The sequence below is a fragment of the Schistocerca serialis genome, chromosome 4 (assembly GCF_023864345.2).
Source record: "Schistocerca serialis cubense isolate TAMUIC-IGC-003099 chromosome 4, iqSchSeri2.2, whole genome shotgun sequence".
NCBI classification, from domain to species: domain Eukaryota; kingdom Metazoa; phylum Arthropoda; class Insecta; order Orthoptera; family Acrididae; genus Schistocerca; species Schistocerca serialis.
Genome location: NC_064641.1, coordinates 149,176,721 through 149,204,707, shown reverse-complemented (window position 1 = coordinate 149,204,707; position 27,987 = coordinate 149,176,721). Strand labels below are relative to the sequence as shown.

General features: G+C 42.1%; 1 protein-coding gene across 1 annotated transcript in view; it reads left to right on the top strand.

The window, feature by feature from the left end:
• LOC126473757 (serine/threonine-protein phosphatase rdgC) overlaps nt 1-27,987 on the top strand; it is a 1,849,640-nt gene that overhangs the window by 1,482,368 nt on the left and 339,285 nt on the right. The window contains exon 10 of the mRNA XM_050101014.1: nt 10,578-10,727. Coding sequence (XP_049956971.1) covers nt 10,578-10,727 — 150 coding nt within the window. The remainder of the gene's footprint in view (nt 1-10,577; nt 10,728-27,987) is intronic.

Here is a 27,987-nt window from a genome sequence, read left to right as displayed (position 1 = left end):
AGCACGTTGTTTGATGTGATTAGCGGCAGGAGAATTAATGTAACGCAAAACTCTCGCAAACTTTGCAACTATATTATGGTCTGGGCACCTTAACAAAAACGACATGGCACCCTGTAATCTCACTCAACTATTGCGAAGTTTATCGAACCTCACAAGCAATACTACGATTTCTCTCCACATTGATCATTTGTATTAACACATATTCAAATTCTTCAGTTAACTGTACTGGCTATCCCACGAAGCTCCTACGGTAGCAACAGCTTTCTAAATTCTCGTTGGCAAAAATTTACAATCCGTCCATAAGGTTCAGACGAACAAATTTGCCGTACACGTTACTGGAGTCGTTCTGTGTGTTTTCCGCTGTTCGCTAGTATGTGAGAGACTTCCTTCGCCACGAAGATCCTGTCTCACGCTGTACAATGCCATGCATGTGGCTAACAGACGAACTCTGATAGCAGTAGCAGTAACGTGCAGGCGTCTTCGACAGTGACCTGTCTGAGGAGGTGAGAGTAGTGTCGCCACGCAAAATACTCTTGCTTCGACTACTCTTTGCTACCTTGAGACCTTGTTTCGGCAGTGAGAATTCCTGGCCAACTCTGACTTATGGTTCACACAATCACGTGCAGATACTATTGTTTTACACGATACCGGGCCATGTTGCACGTGGCTCTTAGCGCAAGAAACACCAACTTGAGTTGCGCCTAAACCCTACTAGCTGACGTTACCATTTATGTATTTATTGTTTACTCAAAACCTGTACCCTCCTACTTTCAAAGCAGACGAAGCAATACGTACGATACATAGAATTTCTCTAGTTAATTATAATTTTTTCTGATTCTTAGCTGTAATAATACAATACCAATGACACCAAATTCAAAATGTAGTTTTAATTATCAGTATATATCAAACAATACATCTTCTTTCATTGTGAAAGAACTGAAATGAAAGTAATTTATAAACGAAAACCTAAAAACGAAAGCAACGGGTTGTTTTAACGGTTTCACCTGGGCGGAATTCTTCAATACCATTCAATTTGCGGCTACATCCCCACGTCTCAAATTGTTCACGCACCGAGTGACAAAAATCATTTACTCGTTTATTTTCTACACATGTTATCACTAAGAAGGAGAGGTCCCCAGCGGTGCGATCGACTTTATGAAACAATCTATGTGGTGCTGTAGGTTGAGATCCCAGGTATCACACACTGCAGCAATTCACCCTGGTAGACCCTCGTTTGCGAATAATGGACAAAAAAAAATTCGGAATTTTGTATGGCACTCAACACTGTTAAAAAATTGCGCTACTTAGTGTGTTTGTGTGGTATAATACATAGAATAACAGCATCAAATGCAGGAGGTTGTGGATTAGAATCTTGTCAGGTGCACTAAACTTGTTTTATTTTTAAATCTTTATTGAAATGAATTTTATCATTATTTTTATTCAATTAGTTCGTTCAAATGTAAGTATTAAATTCCATTAATTTGTCTCATAATTTTAATAATAACATCAGTTTCTTCATTTACTCTCTTTTTTCTTCGTATCACTCTTTCTCAATTTGAAATCTCTGTTCATGTGTTTTTAATTAATTTTATGTATTAATTTCGATTTAATTTATTTTTCTTAATCACCCTGTTATTTTGTCCACATTATTACGTCCATTTTATCTATTTCTCATTTTGCATGAGTTCGTTTTACTTATAAGCCCGTCTTTCATTTAAATTTTCCTTTGAGTTAATTTGTGAGCAGTTCAGTAGATCTTTCGGTTATGTTGTAAATGTTTGTCTGATGGTTACCGTGCAAAAAAATGCATATCTGTTAACAAAACTATGTTTTAACACCATTGCGAAAATATAAATACATTATTTCGTCTTTTGTTTTTAACTTATAGGTAGGACTTTTCGAATATTCACAAAAATTCCTATTGGAAAACTATGATATAGAGAAAAAAATGAAACAAATCAAAAAGTTCATACCATGATTAAAATGATGTGACAGAGGAACAGAAATAAAAAAAATATACTTAAACTAGTTAGTAAAAATAATGATCCAATTCATTTAGATAATGATTTAAAAATTAAAAATAGTGTTAGCGCACCGGACAAGATTCGAATCCACAACCATCTGTACGGGAAGCTATTATCCTTTCCATTATGTCACGCAACCATACAACTTTATGCAACATTTTTAAAGCTCTTAAGGGGGGAAACCACATTAGGAGGTTCAAAAAATCCGATTTGTTTAATTGCGTAAATAGTCAGATTAAGTATCTAAGAATAAGCTGTTAAAATTTCAAAATTACATTCGCATTCATTTAGATCTTATGACCATAGAACCGAGTGCACATCGGGTACAGGCTCGAGCGCAGAACAAGGGATGAATTACTGGAGAGACGTTTAGGTGCTCACACACGAAATGCGAATGAATGTTTTAACTCCACTATTTAGCTATTAGCTCCTAAACACTTGCACTCCGTGCATAAGTCATTGAATTATCATCGTATTATCAGCGGGATTATTCAATGAAGGATATTCATCGCTTCTGATTGTCACGAACGAGGCAGGAATTGTAGTATGCACGCAAAACTTCAATTACGCCGAACAATTGGGAAACCAGTGCGTGAGCCGGCAGAAGCGACATAGTTGATTGTAATCGAAGGAAGGTCGGAAAGCTCGGAAAGCACTTTTGAAAGTGCAAAATGAAGCCTATTAGGAAGAAGAAGGATTACTATATGGTGCTGAAATCGCAAATGATTCGGTAAACATTTTACATTATTGTTAACTTCCTTGAATTTCTAATTTCCGCGAATAATATCTCGAAATGGCTATTTTCACATTTGCGTGCAGTCTAATACAAAAAGTGTAGACCCGAAACTTATGAATATTGACAGTATGATTCCTTATATAATTACGAATTATATGAACCAACTTGTGAGATGATATCATGATTTTAAGGACGTTCTTCTTTGCAATATTAGAGAAAAAATGGTGAAAATCAAAGTAAATAGTTCCAACGCCCGTAAAATTTTTAATTTTCATTATTTTCACCTGAATTGAGGTTCATATTCATAGAAAAGAAGTTAGTAACGTAAAATCAAAACTTTTTTCATTTCAGATGAAAATCGGTATGGCTTCACTGCATGCAATTGGAGAACTATACTCACAACCTTCAGCGGACATCACAACGTAACTTCGTTAGTTTTCGCTGAAATTATTCTAAAAAATTCAAAAACCTGGTCGAAATGTGAATGAAAGTATGTCAAATTTGATTAGATTCTCGTTAATGCTTCCCACCAAAAAAAGGTCCCAATAAATCTGCGTCAGTCTCCTGATGTGGTTTCCCCCCTTAAGCGTCACACAAAATTTATATATATATATATATATATATATATATATATATATATATATATATACACTCCTGGAAATTGAAATAAGAACACCGTGAATTCATTGTCCCAGGAAGGGGAAACTTTATTGACACATACCTGGGGTCAGATACATCACATGATCACACTGACAGAACCACAGGCACATAGACACAGGCAACAGAGCATGCACAATGTCGGCACTAGTATAGTGTATATCCACCTTTCGCAGCAATGCAGGCTGCTATTCTCCCATGGAGACGATCGTAGAGATGCTGGATGTAGTCCTGTGGAACGGCTTGCCATGCCATTTCCACCTGGCGCCTCAGTTGGACCAGCGTTCGTGCTGGACGTGCAGACGGCGTGAGACGACGCTTCATCCAGTCCCAAACATGCTCAATGGGGGACAGATCCGGAGATCTTGCTGGCCAGGGTAGTTGACTTACACCTTCTAGAGCACGTTGGGTGGCACGGGATACATGCGGACGTGCATTGTCCTGTTGGAACAGCAAGTTCCCTTGCCGGTCTAGGAATGGTAGAACGATGGGTTCGATGACGGTTTGGATGTACCGTGGACTATTCAGTGTCCCCTCGGCGATCACCAGTGGTGTACGGCCAGTGTAGGAGATCGTTCCCCACACCATGATGCCGGGTGTTGGCCCTGTGTGCCTCGGTCGTATGCAGTCCTGATTGTGGCGCTCACCTGCACGGCGCCAAACACGCATACGACCATCATTGGCACCAAGACAGAAGCGACTCTCATCGCTGAAGACGACACGTCTCCATTCGTCCCTCCATTCACGCCTGTCGCGACACCACTGGAGGCGGGCTGCACGATGTTGGGGCGTGAGCGGAAGACGGCCTAACGGTGTGCGGGACCGTAGCCCAGCTTCATGGAGACGGTTGCGAATGGTCCTCGCCGATACCCCAGGAGCAACAGTGTCCCTAATTTTCTGGAAAGTGGCAGTGCGGTCCCCTACGGCACTGCGTAGGATCCTACGGTCTTGGCGTGCATCCGTGCGTCGCTGCAGTCCGGTCCCAGGTCGACGGGCACGTGCACCTTCCGCCGACCACTGGCGACAACATCGACGTACTGTGCAGACCTCACGCCCCACGTGTTGAGCAATTCGGCAGTACGTCCACCCGGCCTCCCGCTTGCCCACTATACGCCCTCGCTCAAAGTCCGTCAACTGCACATACGGTTCACGTCCACGCTGTCGCGGCATGCTACCAGTGTTAAAGACTGCGATGGAGCTCCGTATGCCACGGCAAACTGGCTGACACTGAAGGCGGCGGTGCACAAATGCTGCGCAGCTAGCGCCATTCGACGGCCAACACCGCGGTTCCTGGTGTGTCCGCTGTGCCGTGCGTGTGATCATTGCTTGTACAGCCCTCTCGCAGTGTCCGGAGCAAGTATGGTGGGTCTGACACACCGGTGTCAATGTGTTCTTTTTTCCATTTCCAGGAGTGTATATATATATATATATATATATATATATATATATATATATTTTTTTTTTTTTTTTTTTTTTTTTGTCAATTACTCTCAAAGGAGTGCTCACAAGGGTGAATGACTGCAGTGTGTGATACTTGGGATCTTAATCCATACCACCGTATATATACTTGCAAAAAGTCTATCGTACGGTTGGGGACCTCTGCTTTTACGTAATACTACTTGTTATCTTCTAGTATGAATGGTCTTTGGGTTATACGTTGCTATGTAAGTCTGGAACCAGCATAAGTCTGTACAGGATTCATAAAAAACGTATTTATATACTGCTCATGTATGTTACAGGTACAATCATAGTTAATTCTTTGGAACAAATATCTCCTGGGATAAAACCTAGAGTCATCACAACTCTGTGTAGATAAAGACATTATCTTATTACTGCTTAGTAATTTTATTTATGTTATAGTAACATTCGCTAATATTGTGGAGACGATTATTTTGTACAACACTTCACTCACGGCGTTGTTACGTTACTTGTTAACCTATAAGTGCACGTACGTATTCGTGGCGAGAAGAGGTTAGGAGTGAGTAGAGTTGAATATGCTGGGTAGAATAGGATAAGCAGCATGGCATACAACATAATAAGATAATGCAGGAAGAATGGGATAAAATAGGATGACTGATAGAATAGAATAGAGCAGGCTGGCTATGACAGTACGAGAAACCAGTAGATTTTCCAGAGAATGAACATGAAAACCACTGACTAATAGGCATGACAGCATTGTAAGGCAATTGTTAAGACATCAGCGAATAAGTTCTGTAGTGCTAGACGGAGTATAAAAGGCCATAAACTGTAGGGGAAGACTCATATTGGAGTACATTGAACATAGAGATGAAGACGATTGGTGGAAAATTTTATCTTAAAATGAAACGCTGACACAGGAACTAAAGTAGTGCCGGGCCTCAGTAAACCAGTCGGAAGACTGGTCATCATCACTTCCAGGTGACACTATGACACTTATCACATCTTCATCAGCACTGTTACATCTACTCACACTATCCCCGTGATGGACGTTCTACGTTCCAACTCACACCGTCTCTTCTGTTAACAAGTCTCAGACGTGTGTGCACACCGTCTCTTCTATTAACAAGACTCAGACGTCTGTGCATGTTACTGTTGTTGATATCTATGCTATCTGATCAAAATTCGACAGACGCCTATTAGTGGACATTAATACGTGGTATGTCCAGCCTCTTTCTCCTCCTTTATGGTGGCACGAACTCAGCTAGGGATACTTTCAATGATATGTCTGTGAAGGAAGGGCGTCCCATTCGTCCACAAGAGCCGCAACCAGAGAAAATGGACGCTTGGGTCAGAAGCGAAGCCGACTTTCTGACTCAATTCCAAAAGTATCCCATTGGGTCCAGGTTTGGACACTGGACAGGCCAATCCATTTCAGCAATGTTATTATCCAGAGACAGATTTTTCTTTTTTTTTTTTTTTTTTTGAGTCAGCGTGCATTGCCGTACTGATAAAAACAATGATTCTCTCCCAGCTGTTCCTCTACCGAACTCGCTAAACTAGGCTGTAAAATGTGTTTAAAACCTTCCGCATTCATTATTCTCTTTAGCGCAACAAGGGAACTAAAACTTAATAAAAACATCCCCACACGACGGCACCACCTCATCCGTAGTTGACTGTTGACGCTACACATGACGGTAGATAACATTTTCCAAACCTTCCATTAGGTTGCCACAGGGTGTGCCGTAATATGTCGCTCCATATCACTCGTTTCTGGTTATCCACTGACCAGTGGCGTCGCTTTTACACCACCTGAAGCGCCGCTTAGCATTAACAGCAGAAATGTGTGGCGTATGAGGAGCAGTTCGACCATTCTTTTTAACTCCCTACACGCTGTCACTGTGCTAGCCGGTCTGCTGATAGGTCATTCCAACTCAAGTGATTCCATCCCTCTTTGTTTCACGCCACTTTCTATAGTCACTCAGAACTACGCTCGAAAGCCCGTGTCCGTCACTTCGTGAGCTCTTCCTGGTGTTAGTTCAGCTGTTCTCGTAGCTTCGCGTTTCACATCACCAATGGTCAACTTGGCAGCTTTAAAGTGTTGAAATGCCCCTAATGGATTTGTTACTCAAATGGCATCCAGTGATTAATCCACATCGAAGTCACTGAACTGTCCTGAGCGATCCATTCAGCTGTTACTGCCTCTGTGGCAACACCATAATATCCACCGTCTTTTCCACTGGCCGAACTGCCCCTCGTGACATCTTTACTCCCTTCATCATCAGAATAAACCTCATGTATATACCACACTATGAGTTCTTTCGCGTTTGGTGGAACCTCAAACGGTTTCGTTTCATGTGGAGCTGAAGCCAAGCTGTCTCGAGTACAGTCAAGTACGATAATGACGATACGGGGCAACAGCTTTTCCGGCGCATTTAAGTCGTACAGCACTGGCCAGCCATCTGATGTAACTGGCCTGCAGTGACGTGAACAGTTGCAGTAAAGACGTAAAAAGAGACGAGCACGGAAACTATATAGCCTTGAATGTCACTTTCTAAACAGAAGGACTTAATATACGGCAAAACTCAGGCGATATGCTTCTTAGGTGACTGGACGGAAAACGGTACATGTTCTCCATCTTCGCTAACATAGTATTGCAATTAAAAAAAATGACGAAAATTCCTGATTTTAACAAGGGTAATTATTTTTGCGTGTGCCATGTGTAGTGTAAAAGCGCACTGGTGATTTCCTATGCAGTTAAACACTGAAGTCACTGCCGTGAGTCGTTGGTAAACTCTGAATTCCTTCTATATCGGACTCCGAGCAATATGGTATATTTCAGTCCTACTACGTTGATCCCGAGGTGATCAGCAACAGAATCCCAAGCGACCAAAAAACACACATTCCCTCCTCCTCTTTTATGACCTGTATTTCGCCATCATTTGGCAGTGATGTGTCACAAAGCTTCGTGCATTATAGTACTTCCAGTCCATGTGGCAGCTCAAACATTTAGTTATTTCTCGCGACAATTCCCTTAACTTGGCTCCTGACCAATTCTGTTTGGTTCACATTGCAGTGACACGGTGACAAATGTAAAAATGGAGAATATCTACAGTGTGCACGACGCTGCGAAAATTGTTATTTTCTACGTTTCTGTGACGCTTATTACTCTGGCTCCTGTGGGACCACACCTGTCATACAAAATAAGGGGCGGATTCAAATAAAGAGTATTTGATTTTTCAGTTTTCTCCAAAGATTTAATTGTTTAATGTTTTCTTAACTTCTAGAATATTTTATAAAATGTGGCTAATTAAGAACGAACATTTGCAATGAAAACCAGAAATTTGCGTTCGATATATAATTAGAACGTAGAAGATGCGCAGATTTCTTAAAAAATGATAATGAAGTATGAGTGTTTTTCCTCCCCTAGGGTCATCAGTCTACTGACTGGTTTGATGCGGCCCGTCACGAATTCCTCTGCTGTGCCAACCTCTTCATCTCAGAGTAGTACTTACAATCTTCATCCACAATTATTTTCCGGATGTATTCCAATTCTGTTTTCCTCTACAGTTTTTGCCCTAACAGCTCCCTCTAGTACCATGGAAGTCATTCCCTGATGTCTTAACAGATGTCCTATCATCCTTTCCCTTTTCTTTATTCCTTTCCTCTCAGATTCTGCGCAGAACCTCCTCAATCCTTACCTTATCAGTCCACCTGATTTTCAACATTCGTCTGTAGCACCTCATCTCAAATGCTTCGGTTGTCTTCTGTTCCGCTTTCCCCACAGTCCATGTTTCACTAGCGTACAATGCTGTACTCCAGACGTACATTCTCAGAAATTTATTCCTCGAATCAAAGCCTATGTTTGACACTAGTAGACTTCCTTTAGCCATAAATGCCCTTCTTGCCATTGCCAGTCTGCTTCTGATGTCCTCCTTAGTCCGTCATTGGTAATTTTTCTGCCTAGGTAGCAAAATTCCTTAACTTCATCTCAGAGTAGTACTTACAATCTTCATCCACAATTATTTTCCTCCTTACATCAATACTGATGTTAATTTTCTCGCTGTTCTCTTTTCTACTACTTCTCATTTACTTCTTCTTTCTTCGATTCACTCTCAATCCATACTCTGTACTCATTAGACTGTTCATTCCGTTCAGAAGATCATGTAATTCTTCTTCACCTTCACTCAAGATAGCAATGTCATCAGTGAATCTTATCACTGATATCCTTTCACCTTGTATTTTAATTCCACTCCTGAACCTTTCTTTTATTTCCATCATTGCTTCCTCGATGTACAGATTGAAGAGTAGGGGCGAAAGGGTACAGCCTTGCCTTAGACACTTTTTAATCCGAGCACTTCGTTCTTGGTCGTCCACTCTCACTATTCCCTCTTGGATGTTGTACATACTGCATATTAACCGTCCCTCCCTACAGCTTACCCTTATTTGTCTGAGAATTTCTAACATCTTGGACCATTTTACATGAGTGTGAGTTAATTAATATCCATTGGATGGATTTCATATTTAAATTATTTAGCTATTGAACCCGAACAAAAGAATTGTAGACCACAATGAGTTTCGAGCAGCCAACTGCCCGCATACACGATGATAATACTGCGACGCTACCTTTTACGGGAAGCATACAGTTACAATACGGTTCCTTATACTTAGTGTATAGTGTATCTCGAAAAGCGTCAGAGGTCTTGTTTCTCTATAATCATGGGAGAAACATTAACAACAACTCGTTTCTCGCCATTAACGGTGTTCCACGCACGTGTTTCACTACGAAGCAGGAAACAATGTCCTCCATTTTCACGGAACGTATGCACAGTGAGACAATCAGATCACAAGTAGCGTTTACAGAAACCTTGAGACTACACGATTTTTGAAATAAAAATTACATAGCTAAAGTATGATTAAAAATACGTTGATTGCTGTTAATACATCAAACTGTGTTACAGATACTTTTACAGTGATATAGTAATGAGATATGTGATACATAAGCTGGACATACTTCCAAGAGCGGAACAGCAGTGTAAGAGAGCTACGGCTGCTGACCAATCATGGCGTTTGTGTTTGTTTGCACCAGATGAACGGAGTACAGTGATGATTAGCTCGTTACATAGGATTTGGATGGGATTGTTTGGGGGAAGAGACCAAACAGCGAGGTCATTGGTTTCATCGGATTAGGGAAGGACAGGGAAGGAAATCGGCCGTGCCCTTTGAAAGGAACCATCCCGGCATTTGCCTCGAGCGATTTAGTGAAATCACGGAAAACCTAAATCAGGATGGCCAGACGCGGGATTGAACCGTCGTCGTTAAATAGGAGTGCCTGTTACTTCCTAAGTATGTAGTTTATTACAATATTCGGTAACTTAAAGTTATTGACATTCCTAATTAATAACTCTGTTTTGCCTTCACTAGATTCATGCCACACAGCTTCAAACTGGATCGGTTATCTCAAAATAAAATGTTCATAGGTTCCTTAAGTATCACGGGCCGTAAGCGCTGAAATTATTATCCTAACAAATGCAGTGAACAACGGAGATAGCAATCGTATAAATGTCTGTTATAACACTTTTTCACTGTTCTCGTTCCTTTTGCTGCCAAGTGAGGTACTCGCCGACTGCAGCCGTATTAGTCCCTTCGAGTGATAGATTTCGAATCCTGGTCAGACACATAGCATTAAGTACTGACGCATATGAACGACACCAATTAACTGTACGTTTCTGGGCGTGTTGCAGCAAAACGCAGACCGGCTTCTCAAGCTGATCGAGGTGGTGTACCGGTCTCTGCCACTGGGCACAGTCGTCAACAACAAGGTACTGGTGGTACACGGCGGCATCTCCGACATCACCGACCTGGAGTGGGTGCGCTCTCTGGACAGGCACAAGGTGAGCCAGCCGTACCCCCACAACTGCGTGCGCCCGGCTTGGCTCCTTATTTCGGCAGATCCAAGTCTGACCTGATCATCTGCGGTACCAACTCTAGCAATCAGCCTAACTCATTCTTCTTTTACCTCTTCCTCTTCTTCCACTAGTGCTACTACTACCACTAGTGCTACTCGTATACCACTAGGCAATACTTATGGAAAAGAAACTTCCGCATGATGTGTCACTGCTAAGTAGCAGCATTGATCGATGAAAGACGTGGAAAGAAATGCTGCAGAGTAGTACAGAAGGTAACTGAATGAAATTCGCAATCAGACGAACAGAAATAACACATTTGTCACAAGACAATTATTCCTCTAAAGTCTGAGGGATTTATATTGGTACCCTACAAATTATAAGAGACGGGACATGTGTGTGTGAAGACCACTGACAGGAATGTATACTCTACAACGTACTCCCACGCTAACCACACGGTTGGTAAGAAGTCCTTGTTGTAGAATATTCCATTCCTCCACAGCTTGGATGACAGTTGCTGGATGGTCATTGATGCATCCCATCCGTGCTCTATGGAATTTACGTCGAGGGAACGCGTAGGCCAGTTTATTCGTCGAATATTCTTTCGTTTCAAGAGCTCCTCTACTTGCGCTGCCCACATGAAACGCTTTATTTATTTATTTATTTATCATATGGCAACAACAGCAAATATTGACAGGTACATAAAGTTTAATTTTACATGCATATCTAATTACGTATTTACATACAGTTTAGCTTTTACTTTGTGGCATAAATTTTATACACATTTTTAAATTGTGAAAATTACTAACTTAATATTACTGACTACTTTAACAGAGATACACTACTGGCCATTAAAATTGCTACACCAAGAAGAAATGCAGATGATAAACGGCTATTCATTGGACAAATATATTATACTAGAACTGGCATAAGATTACATTTTCACGCAATTTGGGTGTATAGATCCTGAGAAATCAGTACCCAGAACAACCACCTCTGGCCGTAATAACGGCCTTCATACGCCTGGGCATTGAGTCAAACAGAACTTGGATGGCGTGTACAGGTACAGCTACCCATGCAGCTTCAACACGATACCACAGTTCACCAAGAGCAGTGACTGACGTACTGTGACGAGCCAGTTGCTCGGCCACCATTGACCAGACGTTTTCAGCTGGTGAGAGTTCTGGAGAATATGCTGGCCAGGGTAGCAGTCGAACATTTTTTGTATCCAGAAAAGCCCGTACAGGTCCTGCAACATGCGGTCGTGCATTATCCTACTGAAATGTAGGGTTTCGCAGGAACCGAATGAAGGGTAGAGCCACATTTGAAGTGTAACGTCCACTGTTCAAAGTGCCGGCAATGCGAGCAAGAGGTGACCGAGACGTGTAACCAGTGGCACCCATACCATCATGCCGGATCATACGCCAGTATGGCGATGACGAATAAACGTTTCCAATGTGCGTTCACCGTGATGTCGCCAAACACGGATGCGACCATCATGATGCTGTAAACAGGACCTGGATTCATCCGAAAAAATGACGTTTTGCCATTCGTGCTCCGAGGCTCGTCTTTGAGTACACCATCGCAGGCGCTCCTGCCTGTGATGCAGCGACAAGGGTAACCGCAGCCATGGCCTCCGAGCTGATGGTCGCTGCTGCTGCAAACGTCTTCGAACTGTTCGTGCAGATGGTTGTTGTCTTGCAAACCTCCCCATCTGTTGACTCAGGGATAGAGACGTTGCTGCACGATCCGTTACAGCCATGCGGATAAGATGTCTGTCATCTCGACTGCTAGTGATCCGAGGCTGTTGGCAGCCAGCACGGTGTTCCGTATTACCCTCGTGAACCCACCGGTTCCGTATTCTGCTAACAGTCAACGCTAGCAGTAATGTCGCGATACGATAAACCGCAATCGCGATAGACTACAATCCGACCTTTATGAAAGTCGGAAACGTGATGGTATGCATATCTCCTCCTTACACGAGGCATCACAACAGCGTTTCACCAGCAACGCCGGTCAACTGGTGTTTGTGTATGAGAAATTGGTTGGAAACTTTCCTCATGTCAGCACGTTGTATGTGTCGCCAACCGGCGCCGACCTTGTGTGAATGCTCTGAAAAGCTAATCATCTGCATATCACAGCATCTTCTTCCTGTCGGTTAAATTTCGCGTCTGTAGCACATCATCTTCGTGGTGTAGCAATTTTAATGGCCAGTAGTGAAACTACAGGTTAAAAAATGGCAGATACATGTAATCATAGTTCAGTATCTAATGACTGAAGCTAACTAACAGCAGAGAGAGAGTAGCATTAATATTGGCTCTATATGATCCAGGGTACTTACTCTGAGGACAGTCTCTAACAATATGTTGAACAGTTTGTTCCTGGGGCCCCACAATCACAGGCTGGAGACTCACGGAGTCGCCACTTGTGCATCATAACGTTGTACCTGGCGTGGTCAGTTCTTATTCTGTTCACCCTTGTCCACTCACTTCTCTGCAGCTGAAATCCTGGTGGCTGGCAGTTGGGTCTTGGACAACTTGATGTGCTATTGTTGCAGCGTTCCACCTCTTACGCCACTCTTCTTAATTGTCGAACTTCTCATCGTTCCTTCCTTTATGCCACAGTGAACTGCAAGATTTTCAAAAAAAATTGGTTCAAACGGCTCTGAGCACTACGGGACTTAACATCTATGGTCATCAGTCGCCTAGAACTTAGAACTACTTAAACCTAACTAACTTAAGAACATCACACACATCCATGCCCGAGGCAGGATTCGAACCTGCGACCATGTCAGTCGCGCGGCTCCGGACTGAGCGCCTAGAACCGCTAGACCACCGCGGCCGGCCTGCGAGCTTTTAAAGGATGTGGGGGTGGGTTGTTTAAATGGTTCAAATGGCTCTGAGCACTATGCGACTTAACTTCTTAGGTCATCAGTCGCCTAGAACTAAGAACTAATTAAACCTAACTAACCTAAGGACATCGCACACATCCATTCCCGAGGCAGGATTCGAACCTGTGATCGTAGCGGTCGCTCGGTTCCCGACGGTAGCGCCTAGAACCGCACGGCCACTCTGGCCGGCGGTTGTTTAAGGCTGTATGGATTGGGAGCTCTTGTGGGTAGTCTGGGTGGTGCAGTTTCCTACATTCTCGATTGATTGCTTCTTGGCGTCGTAATTCAGGTGGTGGGATGGTGCCGATGGTTTGCAGCCAGGGGATTGGGGTGGATTTTAATGTTCCCGTAGTAATCCAAAGTCACTCGTTCAGGTGTACGTCCAGCTTCCTCTTGTGGGCACTATGTTGCCACACTGGAGCACAGTATTCGGCAACTGGGTACACCAGCGTAAGTACTGTAGTACATGGAGTCGATGAGTCGGCACCCCATGTTGTACCAGCTAGTTTATTTACGTTGTTGTTTCTTGTTCTTTAGTTTTTGGCTTGTATTTTTTTTTTCAAGTGTTTTTATACGCCAGAGACCGATCCAGTGTGAACATGACACAGAAGTGGTAATTCTGGAGGTGAGTGGCTTAACTGTTGTCTCAGTCCACAAACCACCGCACGTCAAGTGGCCCACCTCAGCCTTGCCATCTGTACCCCAGCCATGCATACACCGAAGTGATTTCAACATGAAACGCTGCACATGTGTAAGAGAACAATGTCACAATAACGCTGATCGGAGAGATACCGCATTCAAAGATTTGGAAGTCAGTACATCCATGCAACATTGTATCCCCTCCCCCCCCCCCCCACCAACTCCATAACATCTGCACCACTAAAACGATCATCTTCGACATTGTTCCTCGGTGCATTACATCTGTAGCCATGTGTGGCTCAGTAATGAACTCAGAAATATTGTCCTCCAAATCATGAAGCACAGTGCACTCAATGGTCAACGTTACAGTGACACCATTCCTTCCACACGTGCATATTCTTCGGGGTGAATTCGGCGTTGTCTTCATGTTCTGGATGCGCGACAGCATGGGGCAGCGCAGATGAAGGAGCGGCTAGAACGAGAGGAAACTCGACGAATGGACTGGCCTGCTCGTTCCCCTCCAACGTAAATCCCAACGAGCACGTGTGGGATGCGTTGTGGAGGCGTATTTCAACACGTCCGCATGCACCAGCGACTATCCAGCATTTCTCAACCACACTGGCGGAGAAATGGAAGATCCTAAAATAGAAACCGCTTAGCAACCTTGTGGGCAGCGTGGGAGAACTTTCAAAGCATTCGTTGATGACACATCCTATTAAGAACCAAGCCCAGTTTTATAACTTCCAGAGGACAACCATAAACAGCGATCTCCTCACTGTAATTATTGTCTTTAAATAAAACTATAATTTCTGTCCGTCCCGTTGGTTATTTCTTTCAATTACCTTCTGTACTATACTGTAGCAGTTAGAATAACTGTATCTTGTAACTCTTCCATATGGTCCATGTTTGCATAGAAGAACAACAATATCGGAATTGTGAGTCCGCGTTGATGCAAAACACCTTGTTATTTGTTTACTTGTTTATGTCCCAAACTAGTTTCGGCGACAGATATCACCATAATCAGTGGGTTCTTAAAAAAAAAATGGTTCTGAGCACTATGGGACTTAACATCTGACGTCATCAGTCCCCTAGACGTAGAACTACTTAATCCTAACTAACCTAAGGACATTACATACATCCATGCCCGAGGCAGGATTCGAACCTGCGACCGTAGCAGCAGCGTGGTTCCGGACTGAAGTGCCTAGAACCGCTCGGTCACGAAGGCCGGCGCGATTCTTTCAATCTAAAACACGCAGAAAATAGCATAGTTATACAAACACAGTAGCACATTAATACATTTTTTGAAATATAGTTTTCTATGAATGTTTTCATACTACCGTATTTATTATATATTATGGCATGCTTCTAATAATTATTGTCGCTGTTTGCAACATATTTCCTGTCCTCTTTTTCTGTTGCCGTTTTTTTTCGGCGCACGTCATGTCACCCGCAACTGTGTGAGTGGCTGTGAGTAAACAAATATTAAAAGGTGAACTTAGTATGTGAGTGTCACACACTTGGCGTTTCGATAGTGTTGTGGAACAAAGTTTTGTTGTGTACTGGGCTGTTACTTAGTTATTGGTGTACTCACGTTCGTTTGACGGCATCTAGCTGATTCTATACACACAAAAACAGAACTTTTCACTTTGTTTATAGAGAAAACAACATTCAGTAACATTGTACAGCAAGAACGGTACAAAATAATCTACTGGTACAGATATCTGGATGACATAATCTGTCTTGTAGATGAAGCACAAAAACGGACAAAAGCTGCGCAGTATCATCTACACAGTTCAAACATAAATCCACTTCAAAATGGAAAAAAAAAACTAAATTTCTTCGATCTTACAATCACAAGAAACAACCAACAACAGAAAACCCACATCCACAAACACTGTTATCCAACCACCCGACAGTGCATAAATATGACAGTTTCACACTCATGCTCCACGGGATAAACAGAACACCTCTTAAGCCCAAAAACTGCACACAAGAACTAAATGTTATCGAACATATTGTTGTGGAAAACGACTACAAACAGACATCATAAATAAACTTGACAACAAGGTAAAAATGAAACATAAAAATAGCAACCAGCCGCTCAAGAGCACAACAAAAGGATCTGAAAACCCAGAAGAAGTACACACACACAACACAGCAAGCCACATCACATCAGGAAAAAGAGACAGATGGTCCAGACTGACATACAATAACAAAGTATCACATAGAATTGGAAACATCTTGACAAAGCATGGGATACCAGTAACATTCAGAAGAAACAACACAGTTCAGGAATGGCTAACACCAGAAAAAAAAACCTCAGACAAATTCAGCAACGCTGGAATATATCAAATCACATGCAACTCCTGTCAAGCCCAGTACATAGTTCCAACAAGCAGAAATTTCCGAACGAGGTTCACAGAGCACATGAGAGCTCTAAAGAGTGACAGCACACATTCAACTTCCGCAGAACATCTAATGAACAAAAACCATAAGCCCACTAATATCGAAAACGATAGACACATTCTAAAACACAGTAACAGTCTGTACCGACAAATACCAACAGAAGAAAATTATTACATACAAAGGTCTATACTGGAACGGAAAAAAGTAATAAACAAAAATATAACACTTTGTAAGATCACACTTTTTACCGGTCTGAGAGAACTGACCAAGGACACAGAACAGAAAGCACACACACACACACACACACACACACACACACACACAAGCACCACTTCCCTAACACACACAGGGACATAAATAAGGAACAGTAGTCTTGTAATTCCCGCTACAGTTTTCATAGATGTCTCGCAACATGCAATACACGACAAACGCGAGCAGCAAGATGGTGTAATGTTCTCGATCGTAAACAAAGTGCGAGAGTTTTCTTTTCCTGTGTATAGAATCAGCTACATGCCGTCCAACAAACCTCAGTACGCGAATGATTAAGAGACCAGAACATACCAAAACTGTATTCTGCAACACTACCGCAACCCCAAGTGAACAACGTAGACATACTAAGTTCACCTTTTAGTAATTGTTTACTCACGCTCACACAGTTTCAGATGGCGTGATGTACGCTGAGAAAAAACGGCAACAGAAAAAAAGCACAAAAAATGTTCCGCAAACAGCGACAATAATTCTTAAAAGCATGCCATAACATAAAAGACATAAGGTAATATGAAAGCATTCATAGAAAACTTCATTTCAAAAATTTAACAGTAGAAATGTAATAATGTGTTACTATGTTTTTATAACTATGCTATTTTCTGCATGTTTTAGATTTAAAGACCCACTGATGATGGTGATGTTTGTCGCTGAAACTAGTTTTGGAAATAAAAAAGTAAACAAATAACAAGGTGTTTTGCATCAACATGGACACAAAATCCCGATGTTGTTGTTTACCGTAGCAGTTCTTACTACATATGGTCCAAGTTCCATCGGGCCATGTTACTTGGCGGTGACACATCATGAGAACGGTACTATCGTCCTCAAGTTCTGCTCACCTCTATACTTCCTCTTTGTTGGCACTGCACTCATTGACAAACCATAGCGAGCATAAGCAACGTTGTAGCTGAGTATCGGAAATGTCCTGATTTAGTAAATGTTAAGGTGCGTTTACACTGCGATTTGTATAGGCACATGTATGAGATACATGTATATACGACTTTGCGACATGTATCGCGACTTGTATGAGTTGACAAGTATCAACCTCATACATGTATGAGCGTGCGTTTACACTGGTTGATATGTATCACTGTGCGATAGCTTCCGACGACGATTTGGAAGTTTTCACATTTTTATGTGCTGATACACTTGCTCTTTTGGAAGATGATAGGAATAAAAGGCGGAGGAAGCGTAGATGGTGGCACAGAGAGTTTCTCGCGAATTAACGCCATATTTTAGAAATTATGTTTGGATGAGTATGGAGGATTTCCGCGGTTTGTTATCACTTGTGGCTCTTCTTGTGTCCAAAACCAACACAAACTTTCGGGAAGCGATTCCACCAGAGGATCAGTTGGCAGTAACACTCCGTTTTTTAGCCACTGGGGATTCCTCGTAAAACGAAGATTTCATGACAAAACATTTGCATTGTCGCGCGATTGCTAATGCCGACGTCTCACACACGATTGTCGGCATCCGTTGTCAACATTATCACGCGAGGCCGCCGGAATAACAGCAAAACATTGATATACGTGCCAGATGCATGAAAAAATTATTTAATGTATGACATACTCTGATATAAATAAAACTTTTACCTTCACTTCTTGGGATAAAACTTGCACAATGGCCTCGCAAACACGAAGAATAATGTTGCATATGGCACTTTTTGATATTTTATGCAGATACATTAACGTCGAAACGACAGTCGGCACCTTCAAAACTCAAACAGCCGCCAAAGAGCCTGGTACTACGCATGCGCTAATCGTCGAAATAAGCGGCAGTCGACAAGACGACAGGAAATGATAGTACTGCGCATGCGCGAGTTCTTCAAATGTCGCTCATACATGTCGCGTATATGGCCAAAAAGCGATATACATAATGTATACGCGACATGTATGAGCTTGAGGGTCCGCATACAAGTTCCGTGAATTTTTGTATGAGGTGATGTATCGCGACATGTCAAATTGACATGTCGCTCATACATGTCGCGATACATGTATCCCAGTGTAAACGTACCTTTATGTCGACATTGAAACATCGATATTATACCGTCGACATATCGGCAATGCTCACACATTTCTCCGTTATATTGGGCATACAACTTACTGTACGTGTCACGTAGATAAAAGGCCAAGTTATGTTTATAGATTTTTGTAGAAATGGTTCAAATGGTTCTTAGCACTATGGGACTTAGCATCTGAGGTCATCAGTCCCCTAGACTTAGAACTACTTAAACCTAACTAACCTAAGGACATCACACACATCCATGCCCGAGGCAGGATTCGAACCCGCGACCAAAGCAGCAGCGCGGTTCCGGACTGAAACACCTAGAACCTCTCGGTCACAGCGGCCGGCGAATTTTGTAAATTTAGCGAAAGTGTTAGACAGTGATGACGGGAATAGATTCTCTAAAGGTATGAAGATATGTGGGAAAAACACAGTCATCGATAGTTTATCAGTAACTCGTACAGAAACCAGACTGCAGTTGTGAGAATTGAAATATTTGAAATAATTGAAGAAGTAAGGGTCAGAAATGTAGCCTATGGCCTAGTGTCATTCAATCTGTGCAGTAATGGGAACCAGGAAAAAACTCGAACGGTTATTAACGTTCAGGTAGAAGAAATATAAAAACTTTCAGGTTTGACAAGAACAGTTGAACGGCATGGATAATATCTTGAAAAATAAACATCGACAAAACAACAGCAAGGATAGAAAGTTGCAGTCAAATTATTTACGGCGATGATGAGACAATTCGATTAGGAAAGGAAACATTAAGGGTAGTACATGAGGTTTACTGTTTGTTAGCAAAAAAGTGTTGGTAGCTGAATTAGAGAGGATATAAAATACAGACTGACAATAGCATGAAAATGATCTTGTTAACAGAAAATATTTGTGTGTCGTGAGAGTGTTAGCCTGGAGTCTTGTAGAGAAGTGGAAGACGGACGATAAATGTATCAGACAAGAAGAGAGTAGAAGCTCAGAAATTTCTTGGTACAGCTGAATGCTGACTATTAGACGAGTATAGGATAACTAAACGGGAGGTGCTGAATAGAATTGGAGAAAAAGTTACTGAAAAATTTGACTAAAAGAAGGGATAGGTGGATATCATATATTCTGAGGCATTAAATAATCTTCAACTTGATAATGGAGGGAAGTGTTAGGAGAGTGAAAATTGTAAACAGAGACCAAAACCTTACAACAGATTCAAAGCATGTATATTGTAGTAGCTATGCAGAGATGAAAAGGCTTCACCTTTAGATTAGTGCGGAGAATTTCTTCAAAGCAATCATGGACTGAACACCATTCAAAAAGAAGAAGAGAACAACAACGTCAGCAACAACTTCCATTACCTCTGGTATCGCAATAATACATGAAACTCAGTAAGTCTGGGTAAAAACATTTCTTAAAGGACTCAGTACTTACAATTAATCATTTGAGATAACAGCAAAAAATGAACGAAATTTTCAAAGGAAAAAATTTGAAAATGATACTGAACATGAGGTGTATTTAGAACACCACGTTCTACATAACACATCAGTTTTGGCTTTGTCAAACATTGTTAGCAGAGTTCTTATGTCTAGGTCCAGAACTCCATCCACACTGATTTCTCTGTAGCTGAGAAGTTGTAAAGAAGCCTAAACCGAATGACATCTATGATTCTTAACATAAAAAGAAAACAATAAAGAGGAACCTACGTCACAAGTTTGTCACTAGTGAATCTTTTCCTCCGGAAATACTTTCTAAAATTAAGCTTGGCCAGTTTCACACTACCTCTTCTGAAGGACTTTCACGATACCTCTAAAGATAAGGAATGTAATGTATCCATTCCTTTGTCGCCGAGGTGTGGCAACCATACTCTTCTGGATCGAAATTTATCATCGAGAGATTTTAATCATGTTAAAAATATGGAATAAGTACATATTTTAAAAAACAAAAATGTGAAAACACGAAATATATGAAGTGAAATTTTCATGCTACTGTCGAATACTCTGTGTCATACACTGTACAAGATAACTAATTATTTCCATTATAAGACTATGTAAAGAAAGGACCACACGTTATCATTACTGATGATGCTTCGAAAACAGAAGAAAAAAACACATATGACAGACAAATAACCAGTCTCTTATTTAGTGGTGGAGACGGGCTTATACGCTAATAAGATAAAGTGGAAACAAAAAACAGATTCTTCAAATATATACCCTCAACACAAGCCACTTGTATTGAACCCAACCAAGGAATTGGGACTGTGTTTGTTTTGCGTTGCAAAGTGCAGGTAGGCACAAAGAAAAGATTGTCAGAAAGTGAGCTTTCGGCCAACAAGGCCTTCATCGAAAATAGAACGCATTCACATACACATACACACATACATACACACACAAACAGTCACACACATGACCACAGTCTCTGGCTGCTGAAACCAGACTGTGAGCAGCAGCACATGATGGGAGAGGAAACAGTGTGGTGATGGTAAGGAGGAGGCTGGGGTAAGGAGGGAGAGGGATCATGGGTTGGTGTGGGGATCAGTAAAGTGCTGCTTGTGGGAGCATACAGGGACACAGTGCAGAGAGGGTGAGAGGGTAGGGTTGCCTGGTGCAGTCAGGAGGTAAGACAGAGGGTAGGGGTAGGAGGAGGCAGCTGAAAACGTGCGAAGTAAAAAGGTGCGGTGGTGGGACAGAGGGCTGTGTAGTGCTTCAGTGAAAACAGGGAAGGGTCTAGAGAGTAAGGGCAATGACTGATGGATGTTGAGACAAGGAGGGCTACGGTAAACTAGAATATATGGCTGGGAGAGTTCCCAAGTGCACAATTCAGGAAAACTGGTGTTGGTGGCAAGGATATAGATGGCATAGGCTGTGAATCAGTCGTGTTGTGTGGCTGTTTCTTGGCCACAGTTTTTTGGTGGCCATTCATGCAGACAGTCAGTGTATCTCCTCTTTGATATTACTGTTAGCATAGATTTAGTGTGGTAAACCACCTATGTAGGCAACGATTATTTATAAAGAAATATGTAATAACATGTTAAAATATTTGTCATAAAAAAGGGAAAACCTGTATGCAGTTGAAGAATAAATATACAACAAATTTAAATAATAACGTTTTGCTGTTTATAAACTAATATCTTCGTTAAATAAGCATAACAGCTTTTGATGTATCGAAAATCCGATACAACGAAAAGATAGTTATTTACCTCTGACGTATTATCAATGCTGATATCACTTACATGATTTATCGAATAAGCTGTACCTGGACATCTTAGAAAATTTTATGATCTCCCTCCTCGGTCTTTTCAACAGCCTGCTTTCAATGTATTTTATCTGTGTTTCTCTCCTCTATTCTCAGATCTCTATTTTGGGAAAGATATCAAACGCATTGTCCATTTACCTTGTTCTTAAGCGGTCCATCCTTCTTACAGAATGCGATCATCCTTTCATGATTAGTGGCCTCCTATCATCGACCATTCCTTCAATATGACATAACGAGAGTATTCTCTGAGATTTGAAAAAAAAAAATCACTCTATCGTTCTTTTCTATACTTTGAACTTTGTAGCTCTTATAATTAGAAAGTCTCTCAATACCTGTCATTTTGTAAAAACTGGCTGTATTTTATGATGATATCCTTCCTCTAACATATTGTCGATGGATGAAAGGACTCCTATATAACAAAATAACCTGGCACTTGTAAGGAAATTATTAGAGAATTCACGGAAGGTTTTCTTTTGGTCCTAGATTTAAACATTGTCAGTAATTTTCTCTTTTCATTTAAGCGGAGCCCAATTATTCTCCTTAGACTCAATACAGCAAAAACAGCAGGCGAATAGTTGAACAAGTAGCTTATAATCGATGGTTTGAGTCTTAATCTTACAACAATTATTACCTTGAAATTTAAAACAAGTTAAAGTTAACGAAAAATCCAAGTTTCAGGAAAAACGTTGACACTAATTTCTAAGACTTTTCTGATCCTCCTTTTGTCCAGTTATTACTCGTTTTGGTAACAAGCTAAAATGAAATTAGCACACTGATGATATTGCGATCTTCACTATGAAGACTGTTTTGAAGCAGCTCTCCATGCTAATTTGTCCTGTGCAAGCCTCTTCATCTCTGTGTAACGACGCAACCAACATTCACGGCTTACCGTATTCAAGCCTTGGACTTGCTCTACAGTTTCTACCCCTTGCACTTCCTTCCCGTACCACAATGAGAATTGCTCGATACCTGAAAATACCTTCCATCAACCGATCCCATCTTATACTCAAGATATGCCACAATTTTTTTTCCATACTTCCTTATTTGTTATTCGATTTACCCATCTAATTTTCAACATTCTGCTACACACAACATTTCAAAAGTTTCTGCCTTAATATTAACAGACTGTAGAGCTCTAAACTTTAACATTTCGTCCAGAACGAGAGATACAGTTAAACAAAAAATACAATTAGATTCAGTTTATCTTAAAAGTTAACAGAGATGTAGAAATACCGTAATGTCGCCGCTGTGACAGCGCAGTACGTAGCAGGTGTACAGACTACCTGACGAAAGAAAAATGATGCACCTAGGACGAAGAAAGAAAGAATACGTTAACGTCCCGTCGACATCGAAGTCATTAGAGACGTTCCACATGCTCGAATTGTGTCAAGGAAGCTGAAGGAAATCGGCCGCGCCCTTTTAAAGGAACCATCCCGGCATCTGCCTGGAGTGGTTTAGGGATATCACGGAAATTCTAAATCAGGATGGCTGGACTCGGGTTTGAACCGACGTCCTCCCGAATGCGAGTCAAGTGTGCTAATCACTGCGCACCTAGAAGGGGAAGAGGAAATGAAATGAAGCTTCACGTGTTGTGGGGGTACGCGCTTTTTTGAGGGATTACAAAAGTGATTCAAATTACAAGTAACTTGGCTGTATCAGACCACTTACCAGTGCGACGTTGAACCCCTCGCAACTTTTTTAACTAGTCCCTGATGTTATGTCAGTGAGGCAGATTTGACGTCCGAGCTGGTTTCACGCATGTTCTATTAGTGGTGATCTGGGTAACTTGCTGGCGAGGGGAGTATCTCAAGAGAATACGTTCCATGAGTGGTCGAGCATTGTTCTATTTAAGAGTGGCATCACGATAACGTCGCTTGGGAGGTAACGTATGAGCTGTGTGAGAAAAGTAATGACAATGATTTTTTATCTTTCGAAGTTATTATTTTCTTCAAACTGCAATACTGTCCTCTTCAGAGTAGTTGCCTTCGGCAGCTACACACCGGCGGAGTCGTTGTTCCCAATCTTAGTAGCAGTGCTGAAAGTCTGGAGCTGGTAGCGCCTTTAGCATATCGGTCACATTATTTTGAGTGATCTCCTGAGTCACAAAATAACGTCATACCGAGATATTTTTCAATTTAGGGAAAAGAAAAAGGTGACAAGGACTCAGATCAGGTGATATGGTGACTGTGGGACAAAATGAATGCTATTGTTGTCAAAAATTCCTTGATGAAAGTGGCTGCGTGAAATGGGGCGTTGTCATGATGGAGCATCCATGTTTTGCAGTGTCCTATAACACTCGATTCACCCTTATCCTGAGCTACTTAATAAAACGCTTGGTTGATAGTTTGTCCTGGAGAAACGAATTTATTATGCACGATGTCCCTACTGGCAAAAAAGTATATCGACATTGTTTCTTTTATGTTTGATTTACTCATTCGAGGTTTTCTCGGTCTAGGAAACGTCTCAGTGTGACACTCCTCACTTTGCTGCTTTGTATTGGTATACTACCCTAAAATCCAGGATTAATCACCTGTGGTCACAAGACTCAACCATTCATGTTCATTGGTAGTCGTCTCAAGAAGATCCACACTCATGTTTCCTCGATTGTCTTTCTGCTCAGTATGGGGTTTTTCGGCACCATTTTGGCGGAAACTTTCCCATGTTCGGGACTTAGGTCAAAATTTTATGTTCGATGGAAGCGTTTGTTAAACGTCGGTCTGACCTCACAAGACCACGCACACGATCGACGTTTTCGTTTGTTTTTGAAGTTGAAAGTCACCCTGAGACAGGTTCAACTTGTTCTCGGTCTTCCAAACCGATGATTTTTGCCAGCGAGAAACTTCTGTTCTTGATAAGGAATGTTCCCTGTACGGCTGTTTTAACTCTTCAAAGATCACACTCGCTGATTACTTTAGTTTAGCACATAACTTGATGGTATTCTGTTGCCATAAATTCTGCTGTTCCATTTTCGTCACTCACAACAAAATCACAGCTTCACTGATGGTGCTCCCTAAAATCAGGTGATCGCTGAATAGAGCTGAAACTCTGACTGTACGCAAGTAAACCAACACAGAGTTGTCAGTCTCATTATTTTTCTATGCACCTTGTTTTAGAACGCAAGATGTCCGTGACGTTTAATAGTGCCGGCAGAGTTCATTCGAACAATGACAGCCGTGACCTGAAGTCGCAGTGGATCGCTCTCTTCACTCTGGTGCCAGCTGTAACACCGCCGTGCCTCTCTAAAACGCTGAAATAATGGGACGTGTCCAAAGTTTGTCGCCATACTTGCCGACGATGGTGATCTGGGGTAGTGTGAAAGCACCATTCATGTGACGCCATTCATCAGCAGTCTCCGCCCCCCCCCCCCCCACTTTCTACTCAACTCAAGACACAGCCGTTTTGTTGTGGTGTTAACGACAACCTACGCACCTGATGATAATTCGTTAGATCGGCTGCTGCTAGTCTCCGAGTAACGATGACACATCATGTTGCACGGAGACCATTACTTCATCTCGGATGATAGACACAGATGTCAAGTGCCTACAATGTGCTTGGCGCACAATAAGCAATCTTCTCTGGTAGTGGTCAGACGTAGTCTACTGGAAACCTTACTACAAGTACTCCTCCTCCCACGAATCCATGCAGCCAAACATTGGGCCAATGTTCCATTCTAATGCCTCTCAGGTCTGGATATTGTACTTTTTTTTCCAGCTGGCCAAATAACGACCCAGCATGAGGCCCATTAAAAACTTTCAGGTGCTGATAACGCTCTCTCATACGAGTACGCAGCACTTCCGCGTCCTTCACAGTGATCACTCTAAAACATAACGTTGTTCACGCCCTGTATATGACCGATGAGGCCTTGTAAGAACACTGTATACAGATACCTGAACAACACTAATACTTTATGATGGACTGAGGTGACAAAAGTCATAGGATACCTCGTATTACCGTGTCGGTCCTCCTTTTGCTCGGCGTAGTGTAGCATCTCTTCTTGGAATTGACTCAACAAGTCGCTGGAAGTCACCTGCAGAAAAAAGCCATGCTGCCATTACAGCCGTCCAGAATTGATCAAGTTTTGCCAGAGCAGGATTTGGTGCACGAACTGAACTCTCGATTTTGTTCCATAAATGTTGGCGCCTTCTGGTTGGCCAAAACATCGGCTCAAATTGTCCATAATGATCATCAAACCATTCGCAGATAACTGTGGCCTGGTGACATGACGTCATAGATTGGAAACATGAAATCCATGAATGGCTGCAGATGGTCTCCAAGTAACCAAACACAACCATTTCCAGTCATGGTTGGTTCATTTGGATCAGTGGATCCAGTCCATTACATGTGAACACAGCCCACACCATTATAGAGCCAAGCTTGCACAGTGCGTTGTTCACAACGTGAGTGCATGGCTTCGTGGCGTCTGCACCACACCCTCGCCTTACTGTCAACTCTTACGGTTTTCTAGTTTGCTGCTAAGGTCACAAGATCTGGAGTGGCGCTGCAGGCGATGATGTGCTGTTAGCGAAAGGCACTCGTTTCGGTCGTCTGCTGCCGTAGCCCATTAACGCCTAATTTCGTTGCAATGTCCTAACTGAACGCGTTCGACGTATGTTGAGTTCCAGCAGTGTTACTTGTCCGTTGGCGCTGACAACTCCACCCAAACTCTCTTTTATGAAGTGAAGGCCGACGGATACTGCCTTGTCCATGTTGAGAGTTAATGCCTGCAATTTGGGACGGAATGACCATGCGTCTGTCTCCAACTAGGCCTACCATTTCGCTTTCAAGGTCTGTTAATTGCCATCGTGCGACCATAATCTCATCGGAAACCATTTCACATGAATCACCTGAGTACAAGTGACAGCTCATTATACGTGCATATCGGTATCCCATGATTTGTCTCAAATTGGTATACAGGGTGGTCCATTGATAGTGTCCGGGCCAAATATCACACGAAATAAGCATCAAATGAAAAAACTCGTCTAGCTTGAAGGGGGAAACCAGACGGCGCTATGATTGGCCCGCTAGATGGCGCTGCCATAGGTCAAACGGATATCAACTGCGTTTTTTTTAAATAGGAACCCCCATTTTTATTACATGTTCGTGTAGTATGTAAAATATGAATGTTTTAGTTGGACCGCTTCTCTCGCTTTGTGAAAGATGGCGCTGCAATAGTCACAAACGTATAAGTACGTGGTATCACGTAACATTCCGCCAGTGCGGACGCTATTTGCTTCGTGATACATTACCCATGTTAAAATGGACCGTTTATCAATTTCGGAAAAGGTCGATATCGTGTTGATGTATGGCTATTGTGATCAAAATGCCCAGCGGGCGTGTGCTATGTATGCTGTTCGGTATCCGTTACGTTACGTTATTTAAGGAAACAGGAAGTGTTCAGCCACAAGTGCAACGTCAACCACGACCTGCAACAAATGATGATGCCCAAGTAGGTGTTTTAGCTGCTGTCGTGGCTAATCCGCACATCAGTAGCAGACAAATGGCGGGAATCTCAAAAACGTCAGTGTTGAGAATGCTACATCGATTGCACCCGTACCATATTTCTATGCACCAGGAATTGCATGGCGACGACTTTCAACGTCGTGTACACTTCTGCCACTGGGCACAAGAGAAATTACGGGACGATGACAGATTTTTTGCACGCGTTCTATTTAGCGACGAAGTGTTGTTCACCAACAGCGGTAACGTAAACCGGCATAATATATACTACTGGGCAACGGAAAATCCACGATGGCTGCGACAAGTGGAACATCAGCGGCCTTGGCGTGTTGATGTATGGTACGGTAGTAT